Raw genomic sequence first — 12,625 nt, 5'->3', positions numbered from 1 at the left:
CCTCCACCCCACTCCCTTCAAAGAAAACTGAAGAAAAAAATATTTACCCCAAAGCATTCCTATGGAGGATCCAAGCAGGAAGCAGTTAAAAAAAAAAAAAAAGAGGGGAGGGGAATGGAGAGAAGGGAGACAGTCAGTAAACTTCAGGGAGAAAGGAGAATTTAGGGTGATGGGAAATTGGAGAAGTCCAGACCCGGGTGATCCCGCTTACAGCCTTGGCACTTGCAGAGTCCACACACTTTGTGAAAGGAAGGGCCAGCTCACCATGGCTCCATACCCACCTCTCTACCCTGGAAAGGCCAAGGCCCTCTGCAGGCATTGGTGATGCTGCCTCTAACCTGATGGCATTCCCCAAGTTGTACATTATTTCATGGAGCCTTGCTGAACTGAAGTTTTCTCAGTGTAGGCTTTCACATCCTCTTCCTTAGTAGTCTTCAGTCAAACTCTGTTTCCAGTGAATGTATAAGATATCAGACTAGAGGAAAAATGCCTACTTTGGGCCAGAAACTATGTATTGGGAAAGGTGTTTCAAAGCATTATGGCATATTTATGTTTATGAAGGATTTCATTTGGAGAGGGACACGCAATGTCCAGGAGAGGGCTACTCTGACATCTCTCAAAAGCACAGAAGGGCCACATTACAAATCCAGCTTGAATTATAGGGGAAGGCACTGTCTATCAAGGTCCTGATGTCACACAAAGAGATGCCTTTTGATAAATTAAATGACCACCTGTTCTTTGTGAGCTATTTACTGTGCAGCTGGAAGACAAATCACCCCTGCTCTAGCGGTGGGGTTTAACAATGACACAAATAAAGATGGAGAGCATGAATATAAAACATGTGAGATATGAGGACTAACTTTAATATTTATTCTTGGCCAGACTCAGTGTTAAGCACTTTTAGCTCAACTCTTTATTTGGACATCCTAGTCACTTTAGCACAAAGGTATTACCATCTCTGTTTCACAGATGAGATGCTGAGAGGTCGAGTGCTTGGCACTGGCAGGGTGAGCTGGGACTTGAACCCAAGTCTGCATGATGTTCAGAGCTCTCGCTCTGCACCACTAGCTTCTGCGCCAGCAGGTTTCCATTCCAGGCTCTGTCAAATGGCTCACCAAATTCTAGAGCTGGAAGAGATCCCTGAAATCCTCTTAACTGCAAACAAAACTGCAGCCTGGGGAAGATGTGCCTTGCATAAGATCTCAGTGAGTGAGCCCCAGTGCCATGGGTGAACAGGCCTGCTGCTATGGAGAAATGCCTAGAATTCAGCCTTTGCTTCTTGGTTGATAGTCTGCTGTGAAGGGTACTTTTTCTTCCTTTAATTTTTTTTATGTACCATAAACCTGTGTTACACCACCATGTGCCACAAGCAAAGACTTCTAGTGATGATTTTATTCAGGGAATGGCCCCATATTGGAAAGTATATTACTGTTCACTGTAAATGTCAAATGAATGGTTGTTTGAGAATTAAATCCCAAGGCCTTATAAACCTTAAATCTCTCACATGATAATCTCCAAATTCTCAGAAGACAGAGGTAATGTCTTCTCCTGAGTTGTAACAGTGTCTTCTCATGCATGAGACTGGACACGTGGTAGGTCAGCCAAATATGCCTCTAATCCACTCATTCGACAGCATTGATGGAGTCTTTAATAAATGTCTGGCATTATCCTAAGTACTGGCTACATGGTTGTGAACAAAACAAATGAGGTGCCTACCCTCTTGGAGCTCACCTAATCTAGGAGAGAAGACAGGTTTCAAATAAGCAAGCAAGTGAATGAAGCTAAAACTGCAAGCTAAATGCTGTGGGGAAAACAGAACCATTTGATTGACAATTCTACCAAAACAACTACTGGGTCACCATCTCTTTCCTGGGCCACATGCATCACGAGGAGAAGCTAAAGGAGAATCTCCCATACCCTGAAGCGAGAGAAGAGTGGGATCAGTGGATGGGCAGGTGGTCTAGGCTTTCTTCTTCCTCTTAGCTCAGGACTTTAACCCCAAGAACTTGAGATCCAGTTGAGTCTAAATGAGCTCATTCTCACAGATACCCATCGCATGAAGGAAGGTTCAATAATTTTTGTTCCTCTCACACACTCAGATAAAGGGCAGAAATTTGCTGTCTACAATTAATACTATCCCAAGATCTTAGTAAAATATCATGCTATGGAACAAAGGGGATCTCTGACCAGTGGGCTTGTGTGTCCCTTGTTTCGGGAAGTGGAATTCTTCGACGGTGCACTCTGATTTGAACAGCTGACTGCGACCGCCCAGGTCCTGGCTGGAGGGCTGTTTGTCCCATTGTGACTCCCACAGAGTGGAGCCAGGGCTAGTAATTAGACACAGGCCAAAAGCAAAATGAAGATTAGTCATTGCTCTGCACATCTTTCACACAGGTCTCTCACTGCAGAGCAGCCACTGAAAAGCTATGCTCTTGAGTGGCTGTGAAAAAGCACGCTTGCATTCTCAGTTTTGTTAAGATACATTTCAGTACAGTTTGAAAATTTTCACTGAAATGAAAGGAATACTTGCCAATGAAGCCACAGAGTCAGGAAAAGTGTCAATCAACAATGTAGCCCCCATTAATTAAAATATATCATACATTTACACAAGAGCCAGGCCAAACTGCCTCTCCCAAATCCTTGCATAGAAGAATCATTTAAGCCATCATCCAACTCAACAAGATTGCAAGGGAAGGCTTTATCAAACTAAGAGGACAACCTCTTCAAGTACTTCAACTGAGGCACATTGTTTTAGAAAAAAATTCATGAGCTTTTTACAGATCATCTAAATAAAATCATTTGATAACACTTTGCTAGTCTTTGCTACTAGATGTATAATCAGAATTTTTTTTAACACTGCCTAGCTAATTAGTGAAATTTCCTCAGTTTTAAAAATTGACTCTAACATGAGGATAATTTCATATGTGAGGATGTACTGGCTTAGCGCTAATAGGGGCTAAGTTGGGCTCCCCATTTCCCCATTTACTATATTTCTTACTTATTTGTTAAGTTCCTGGCTGCTCTCCAGAAAATAACTGCCATGTTTCTCTTTTGTCTCATCAGTAAAAGATGAGAATTTTCCAGCTCAACTGGAAAATCTGCCCTCCAGATTTTCCATGTGTAATCACTCATCATTCACCATAATCTTGCTTTCCAGCTTCACCGCCCCACCCCCCATTCCCTGCAACATACTTTCTCAAAAGACTTAAATTGATTTCTGCTAGGAACTGACTCTTCTTTCATAGGAGGGTGCTTGGGGGTGGGGGAGACAGCCAGGACACTGGGTTCTGAAGAGCCCCTCTGTCTTTTAAGTGGAATGGTCCTCTGCCCTCCCCTGAGCCCAGCAGGGAACAGTAATGGGATTTTAAGGAATCTCTTGTGTCAGGGGAATGGACAGGGTACTGGAATGTAAGGGGGCAGTGGGGTTATGCTGTGAGAAAGCTTGAACCTTCCTAAAGTGTCTGGACTATTATTAAGTAGTCAATAATAATGCCTAACTAATATAATACAAAGTATTTCGTGCTATACTGGAAGCAATATATTTTACCTTACTTAATTCTCACAAGACCAAACTAGTTATTTTTAATTTCTACTTATAGATGAGTAAGTAGAAGTTCAGAGAGCAAAGGTGGGTTAATAATTAACAACGCTAAGTTTATTTAACACCTGACTCTGAAACCTAGGCTCTTATTCACGGTGTTATGATTTATGATGTTACAATGCCTTTTCACATAGGAACCAATGGAGGGTTTTAACCAAAGAAGGAAACAGCAAAAGAAACCAGCAGTTCGTGAGCTCAAATACTGAGCCATCTATCCTAGTATCCTTTATCAGTCTAGGGCCTGTGAGGGTTCATGGGAAGAAAAAGATACAGATGAAACAGCAAGATGGACAAGGTCAGGAATGCTTTCTCCATCTGGTCCATCAGGTCTTGTCTGTTTCCAGGCAGAGAAAGAGGATCTGTGGGACAAGGAGAAATCCATACCAAGCCACCACTTTGACTTTACAGAGGTTAATGGCTTGGAACGAAGTAGAACTACTTAGAACTATATTGTAAGAGGTAGAAGGGAGCTTAATGTAATGCAGAAAGCCCTGAACTCAAAATCAAAATTATCAGTTGTTTAAGAACTGGTTTTGCTATTATTACTCAAATGAGTCAAACTAGTCAAACCTCAGGCAATCCATTTTTCAACTGTGAAACAGGACTGCAGAGTGACAAACGAAATAAAAAGTGTGAAAGCACTTTAAAAATTCTAAAGCCCCATGGAAGTGAGGAAGAAGTTGCCCCTCTGCATTGGCCACGCCTGCCTCTGGAAACAGAACTCTCCAGTACTCAATGTCAAGGCTAGGTCCTCTATGTGAGGCATCTAAATCCAGCACTTTGACCTTGTCACTTACCAGCTGCTGCCATTTGGGGATTATTTTCCCTCTTGACCCATACCTCAGCATCTCTTGGGATCACCCAGGGCTCTAAATCCTTTGGGCCTCTGCCAGCTTTCTTTGTTCTGTGAGCAGAGCACTAGTGGTTAGTGCATAACTCTTTTCTTCTGGCATACGGACCTCAGTGAGCTCCCTGTGCACACTGATTATTGCCTTTGCAAACTTTCTCCTTTGCAAAACACCAGCACTATACTCTCAACGGAAGGTATTTCTGTCTAAGAACTGAGAAGCAGCAAGAGATAGCAAAGCATCTAACTGTGTGTGTATTAGGTTGTTTCAGACATGTCTGACTCTTGTGACCCCCATGGACTGTAGCCCACCAGACTCCTCTGTCCATGGGATTTTCCAGGCAAGATACTGGAGTGAGTTGCCATGCCTTCCTCCAGGGGATCTGCCCGACCCAGGGATTGACCCCACATCCCTGATGTCTCTTGTATTGGCAGGTGGGTTCCCAAAGGCTTGCCTCGCGATTTTGTTATTCATTCTGATGAACAGTGGCCTGATCTATCTTGCTTCTTAGTCTTCATAATCTGAACATACCCAAAGACCCCCTCATCTGTTGATCTTTCTACAAAGGCACTGGTGCCAGCTAAAGTCCAGCCCATACACTCCCTCAGCTGGAGACTAATTCATAATGCTAGGCTGTGCCTCTATGGGTGTGGATGAAGCAGATGGCTGGCAGGGCACATGATCTGAGCTGATACTTTCCAAGTCTCATCATAAAATCTTCTGACTCAAATTACTCTGAAACCTACTTTTAAATATGGAGGGCACTGTGATGAGTTTCCACTAATCCTGCAGAAGTGGGCTCATCCAATAGCTGTGAAGCCTCATTTTCTTGTGCTGGGTACTCTGGGACCAGAGTTTGGTTAGTCAAACTGTTGGGTACCATGTGGATTGGACCATTTCATTTTGCTTGGTTCTGTGACCACAAGCTGAGATCTTATTTACAAACAACCAACTCTCCAATTTGTGCTTGCTAATAAAGAGAGATATTTAGGTGTTCATACTCATTGTCTCCATATGATAAAAGTCCCTAAGCACACATTCTACAGAGGGTTCCCCAGCAGCACCAGTGGCATTTGTAACAGACAATGCATTTTCCAGTGTTCATTAAAAAACATGCATGCTGGGGCTTAAAGACAGCAGCAGGTAGACTGGGAACTTATCTCCTTCTTTCAGACACTTCCTCCATGTGCTACCACCATGACACTCCTTTCTCCCTTTCCAACCCAGTAGGCAAGGCGGCCAGGGCACAAAATAGAGCAGTGGGAACCCCAAGAGCCCGTGGTCATTAATCATCTTCAGAGTCCCTGCTGGGGCACAAAGTCAGATAAAGTCACTCTCAAGGTGACTCCTAAAGCTGGAGTCTCAAGCAACAACATCCTTCTATCTGTTCATGGCTGGAAATTTCCAATTCCAGCTCGGCTGACATCCTAAATCCACAGTTAATGGGCTACCTGATGGCTAAATTTAATTTTAATCCTTCATTCTCTTCCACAGAGCGCTGGAACTGGATGAACTGTCTGGCTCAGTGGTAAATGGGTCTTCCTGGCATGGAGTAGGACTTTGTTCACCTTTCTCCCTCCTCCAAGATTAATGTGTAGTCATAGCTTCCTGTGGGAGACATCCCTTTCACGGTTATAAGAAGAAGGGCTGTCAAGAAGCAAGCCCAGAAGGCAAAGCTTGAGGTTGAAGAGGACTGCCTTAGACACAGCAGACTGCAAAGGACAGGAGGAAGGGTCAGGCAGGTGTGAGGTGAAATGTCAATTGTATTTGTTACCAAGCTCTGCCAAGTGTGAGCACGTGCCAGCATTTCAGTTCTAGTCACTCCTTTCTCATGTGTGCACATTCCCACCTTCACAAACGCAAAACCTCAAATGCAAAACCAGAGCCCGAGTGCCATTTCCAAGTCTAAAATGGTCTGTGCTTGTATATTTCATTGAAAGGATTCAGAATCAGCTCTGCTGCTGCGGCTGGTTCTGAATGCATTCAAAAGACCTTATCCATCTGAGAGACTAGGGCAGAGGGTTAAGTGTCAGAAAGTGACATACTTCAGTGAAAAGAATGTAATAAAAGCTAATGTGGGAATTCCGTTCCTTCTGGCATCAAGAGGCAGATTGACTCATGTTTTACTTTCCTGGCTAAGCACTGAATAATGAAAGGCCAAGAGCGGCTGTGATCCAGAGCCTCTGCGTGCCAGGAAGTCCTGACCTTACCTCGTGCCCTGCTATGATGGAAAATGGTAATGGGAAGCCTTCAGCTTCTCACGAACCTGCATGACTCTGACTGATGTACAGACCTGTATCCAGAAGCAGAATTCCGGTCATTTTTAAACTGCGTTGAGAAGCCATCATAAGCCTCAGACTTACTATTTAGAATCCAACCCGGGACAACTCGCTTGGTGACTTGACTTGAGCTGGTCAAGCAACATGTTGTAGAGCAATAGCAATGAGGAGGGGGGAGGTGCCCGGGCTGGCGTGCAGGATCACAGCCTTCCCGTCCTCCCCTGCGGTCACTCCTGAGAGGCAGCCACGCCCACCGCCTGCCCAGGAAGCCCTTCGCTGAACAGGGACGACAGGAATCCTGGGGGCCAGACAGCAGTGCCATCCCTGGACAGAATCCCACAAGGCTCATGAACTCAACCCGCATAGTGGACACAAGACCCCCCTACAAGGCAGCTGACTTTGGGTGTGGCGCCCCAAAGTGAGGGGCCCAATGTGCAGATACCCAGAAATGCCAAGGCTGGAACCATCTCTGCTTTCCCACCCAGCAAGATGGGAAGCAGAAGGGATGGCAACAGGGTGTGAGAACACTGGGGAAAGCGGTTTCCAGTCTTTTGGTGGACAATAACCATCAAACAGGAACAACAACTACAAAACCACCACCCTCTTTTTCAAATAGAAAAAGATAAAAAGAGAATGGTTTCAGAGACCTAGTCATTCACCAGACTTTTCTTGAAACCACAGGGAGGAAAAGACACAGTCAGGACATTTATAGGCGGCAAACACTGTCTTCACAGGGCCAAGAAGGCGCGGTGCTCTGAGGGCAGTGGGATGAGGGCGCCACCCTCTGCCAGAAGCCCACCCACCTCTACACAGGTTATCGGGCTTAGGGAGGGAGACCTGAGTGTTCTTAGAAATGCTTTATAATGTAAAAGTGGACGGGGAAGAACGGAAAAGGTGCTATCACAGGTATCTTTCCGTTTATTTTCTTGTCCCCTGCTATGCCCACATGCAGAAAATAAACCCCTGTACCCTCCTCCTCAAAAGTCAATAAAGTCCCCGCGTGGAATTTGTCGAGTTTACATTATAAAGAATCCCTTCACTTGATGTGCATGGCTACAGAGAAGACAGATTCCTTTCGGCCACTGCAGAAATAGCACATATGTTTCCAGAAAACATACATGGCGACAGGTGCAGACCTCTGCCGTGGAAGGGCTCAGCTCTCTCTGAGAATTCAGCTAGGGGCCATTCTCTCCCCTTGGTTTGGGGTGTTGCTCTTGGAACTTGGGCTGGGTTCTGAGAAGGCTCTGGCTGCCAGTGGAAGGGATACCAAGTCACTTCTGACTTCTGAGGAGCCATGGGAAGCTGTTACCATGGCAATCACCATCGGTTCTGCTCAAATTGAGCCTTTTTAGAAGCCTTAATATGGCGAGGTTCAATTTCAAGGTTGGGGGGAGAGAGGGCGGGAGTAATGTTATGTGAATGGTGGACATGACTAGGGGAAAAAATACGGGAAGTGACAATGAAAGCTGTATCCACAGGGAGGGAGGTCCCTGACAAGCCTATAGAAAGACTCATATGTTGTCCCTGCTGGCCTGAGTCCCTGACCCCGCCATGCAGTGGGACACAGGACTTATTTTGATGTCAGCTTACCCCAGGCGAGGCCCTCACTCTGCTGGCAGGGGAAACTCTGGCTAGCCCTACTGAAATGATGAGATAGCTGAATTCTCTGGGCCCTTAATGAGTAAAGGGAGGGAACAGAATTAGTAAGAGCGAGCACGCAAGCAAGAGACAGCATTACCTGGATCCCAGCAAGCGTCATGAAGGTCAGAGGAGATGGGGAGTGTCCCATAAGCAGGAGGAAGGGGAGAGGAGCTATGCATGGCAAGCTTAGAAGGATGCTAACAAAAGAGAGAGTGTGAGCAAGTTCCATTTATACTTTGGAGAGAAATGAAAAAAAAATTCGGGAAGTGACATCACTAAAAGCAAGTGATGGATCAAAACGTTCAATCCATCACATACGTGTGGATTCCAGAAGCAGAGGAATCCTGGGGTCCCCTGCACTGTACCTGGTCTGAGGACCAACAGAGAGGCTTCGGCTCCGGGGCTGTTAAGGCTTCCCCCTGCAGCCAGCACCAAAGCTACCACCACCACGTTTCAAAGAGGCAGAGAGAAAGAACAAGACAGATGACACCCTTCCAGCCCATCGTCACCGCTCTGGGTCGGAGGAGAGACTGCTGCACTGCGGAGACGAGGCTGGCATGCAGAGAGCCTTCCTTTAACACACACCTCCTCCCCACTGGCACCAACACAGACCAGATGTGTGTGGACGATAACCAAGTCTTGGAAACCGGACGGTGTTCATCTTCAACTATTTGCATCCATTATGCATTAACGTAACTTGCTGCATATTCACACTTGATGACATGAAGGAGAATGGAAACACAAGGAAGGGAATTCACATTTACTGATCACTTTGGACCAGGCCCTGGGCTAAGTGCTTGAAACACATCATTCTGTTTCCTTGTCAGAGATGAGAAACAAAAGTTAAACAGGTTAATACCTTGCTATGTTACTCTAGGCCATGAAGCTGGTAAGCGGAGGAGCTGGGCCTTCCTGACTCCACAGCCCACCCTCTTCCTCCCACTCTGCCCTGTGACCCCAGTGAGCTCTGTTCTTCAAGACGGGGTGGCCTCCTTTCTATATGCTTCTCTTTCTTTGTCCCTTATTTCTTCAAAGCAAAAACTTATTTTTACTGAGATCAAAACAAGAGAGAACAATATGATGAATAATGTACACAAATGAATTGGTAAAATGAGATGGGAGCTTGACTTTAAAAACCGAGGGGTAAGATTTATCTCTGACAAAAACAGCAGATCTCCTTAGGACAAAGGTAATCTTTGGTATTTTCTTCCATGAAGGAGAAGGAAGAGGAACTAGAAGTCCCCTTAGCAGAGCCAGAGTTGCCTTTATTTTTATCTTGCTCTGACAGTCCACACAGGGACCAGATTGTTGGGAAAATACTTTCATGAAATCTCCTTGGGAACAGTTCAGTTCAGTTGCACAATCTGGTCCAACTCTTTGTAACTCCATGGACTGCAGCATGCCAGGCTTCCCTGTTCATCACCAACTCCTGGAGCTAGCTCAAACTCATGGCCATCAAGTTGGTGATGCCATCCAACCATCTCATCCTCTGTCGTCCCCTTTTCCTCCTGTCTTCAATCTTTTGCTTCCTTGTGAAGGGCATGAGTGACTCCACGTGACTCTAATGGGGTTAATACACTGGTGCACATAAGGACAAGGGGCACTGGAGCTGTCCCGATGGCCAGCCCACCTCAGGGTCACAAGTCACATTCAGCCTGGTTCTCCTTTGGAGGGTCCCCTCTGGCTGGGGCAGCAATGGACACAGTCTGCTTCCAGGTTCTGGGAGTTCTCAAATTCTTAGCACAGCAGGGGACCTTTCATCTCTCCTACAGACAGAGTGCTCCCCAATTTCAGTCACTTGAGGAACATGCTTAACTCTTCTCCCATTTCTTTCTCTGCCAGAATGCACAGGGATGAAAGCTGGCAGTGTCTGGGGAGAAGGTAGGACAGATGATCCAAACTTGACCATTTGGACCAGGAAGGTCAAGTCTATGGAGATGCCTTGTTCCTTCCCTTTTGCAGCTGCCATCAACAACAGCAGGACCCACAGGCTTTTTTTGTGCCCCATCACACTGAGTAGCTCGTCTTGCCTAGAAGACTTGGCTTTTTCTTGTACTCAGAGAGGCTGGAGGAATTCCACTGCCCCCATGGGAGAGGGTGAAACTGTTCTGACAGTGGAACAGGTCCAGACAGAGCCCAGAAGGCTGTCATTCATCTTCTGGGGCCCTCTACCCACCAGCTGAGGGAAAAGGCACTGACAATATGCCTACTTCCTAGCTATACCCTGGAGGGCTAGGAGAGTCCTTTCCTGAATCAGTGTTCAAGAAAAAAAAAAAAAATCCCCTAATGTAATGAACACAGTTAGCTACCTGGATGGTTTAAGACTGTCTTCCTAAGTATGCTACCAAGGAAGGTTTGAAGTCTTTCCTTCAGGAGTTTCACATATTAACATGGTCCTTAAGTCCCTGGGATAGCTCTGGGGGACCCCTGCTCATGAACAGAGAATCTCCTCACACCCAGGACTCTGTGATCCCCAACTCTGTTCTACCTGCCTCATTTTTCTTTCAAGTGGATCCTTTAATGACAGAATTAAGAAATGCAAGGATACACCAGCTGTCCCTGGTCCCACCCTGAATCCATGGGGGAACACAGGTGACTGCTGTCTAGGCTCATTCATCTCCACTCAATGGGAGGAACACCAGGGCCTTTGACTTCCCCTAGAGTCTTGCCCTGCTCTCCATTTGCCAGCGCTCCTCATTTGGGCAGGTTAGCTGAAGCTGTAAGGCTCTCGGGAGCTCTGTCGAGGGGCAACTGGGAAGCAGACGCCCAGGGCAGTATTCGCTGGCACCCCTGAGTGAATCAGCCCTGGAGAAGCCCTCAGATCAGTCAGTCTCAGGAAAGAAGGAGGGAAGGAAAACGGACAGGAAAAAGAGTTACTTACGCCAGAGCAAAGGCCACCAATGCACCAACCACCACCACAAAGTCCAGGATGTTCCACAGGTCTCGGAAGTAGGAGCCGTCCTGCAGAATCAAGCCCTGGTCTATCATCTGCAGAAGGATGGGAACGGCCACTGATGAGTCCCAGGGTGCTGGTCATTTGGGCCCTGAGCTCTGGGCTCTGCACGGCAGTGTCTCCATTGCCAATGCCTCTAACATAACCCCAAACGAGGATCCAAAGTACAGGAGGACAGGCCCCACGGGCTCTCTCCACTGAACTGTGAGGCCCTTTTCAGAGTCACCAGGGTTCCCTTACACTCCTTGGCTCCCAGCACCCCACCAGCCCTCCCTTTCATTAGTGGCTCAGAGCACCAGGCATTACTGCATATGCACAGATGGGAACAATCCCAGATGGGTGAGGATGGGAACAAGAGATAAATGAAGGTTGTGAGGGTGGCAGGGAACAGAGTGGAGGGCAGTGAGTATGGCTGGGACTATACAAGGCCAGGAAGATTCATCCCTACCTAAGCCTTGGCCGGGACACTGGCTCAAGCCAGGAAGCGCGATGAGGAGGTGAGAACAGTCCCCAAGCCTGCGGGACTCCCACTGCCTGCCTGGGACGGACCTGACCCCCTCCCTGGGCCATGCCCACAGGTCTGTGCCAGTCTAAGGAGAGCCACGTGGTCACGTCCTCCCACGACAGACCTCACCAGGATCTGAGGCCGGAGGAGGGATCAGCAGAGGCCTCCTGAGGTTCTGTCATTGGCCAGGAGGTGACAGCCCTGGGGAAGGCACTGTCCTAGAGGCGCAGATGGGTGACCCCTCCAGCCCCAGAGTCCAGGGGCACTCTAGCTGCTCTTACCTTTATAACCATCTCAAAGGTGAACACGCCAGTGAACACGTAGTCAAAGTACCTCAGCACCTGCAGGACACAGAACATGGAGACCATCAGGCTACATACAGTCCTCAAACACAGGCTCTCCTGCATGCCCACCCCGAGGCCCACTCATTCAACCTCAGAACAGAAGCTTGGAGTTATAACTGCTAACTGATGCAGGGAGGAGAGGAGCCATGGATGTTGCTGGGCCAGCATGATCTAGTGGCCAGTCCTCGGCCTTTCCCTCCCCGTGGTCAGAACCTAACATCTTGGGTCTGAACTGCCCCACAGATTTCTCCCCTGCTGGGATCCCTGTCAGTTCCAATCCTCCCCACCCCCTCATCCCTCCTGATATCCATCCTGGGCCTCCACAAGTTGTTTTAGCTCCCCATGTAGAGCTGCAGGGCCCCAGCTTCACCCATGCCCCTAGGTCAGACTCCACACCCAGCCCATGGATGGTGGCAGTTGTGGCTGAGTCAATCAGTCGTGCTCAACTCTTTGC

At 47.3% G+C, this 12,625-nt stretch overlaps 1 protein-coding gene across 1 annotated transcript in view; it reads right to left on the bottom strand.

Moving 5' to 3' along the window:
* Positions 1-12,625, bottom strand: part of LOC138415852 (voltage-dependent R-type calcium channel subunit alpha-1E) — a 305,764-nt gene that overhangs the window by 52,389 nt on the left and 240,750 nt on the right. Inside the window, exons 22-23 of the mRNA XM_069544395.1 lie at positions 12,109-12,168; positions 11,251-11,357 (exon numbers count right to left, since the gene is read on the bottom strand). Coding sequence (XP_069400496.1) covers positions 11,251-11,357; positions 12,109-12,168 — 167 coding nt within the window. The remainder of the gene's footprint in view (positions 1-11,250; positions 11,358-12,108; positions 12,169-12,625) is intronic.

Source organism: Ovis canadensis, chromosome 12 (assembly GCF_042477335.2).
Source record: "Ovis canadensis isolate MfBH-ARS-UI-01 breed Bighorn chromosome 12, ARS-UI_OviCan_v2, whole genome shotgun sequence".
In the NCBI taxonomy this organism is placed as follows: domain Eukaryota; kingdom Metazoa; phylum Chordata; class Mammalia; order Artiodactyla; family Bovidae; genus Ovis; species Ovis canadensis.
This window is presented reverse-complemented; position numbering and strand designations above follow the sequence as displayed.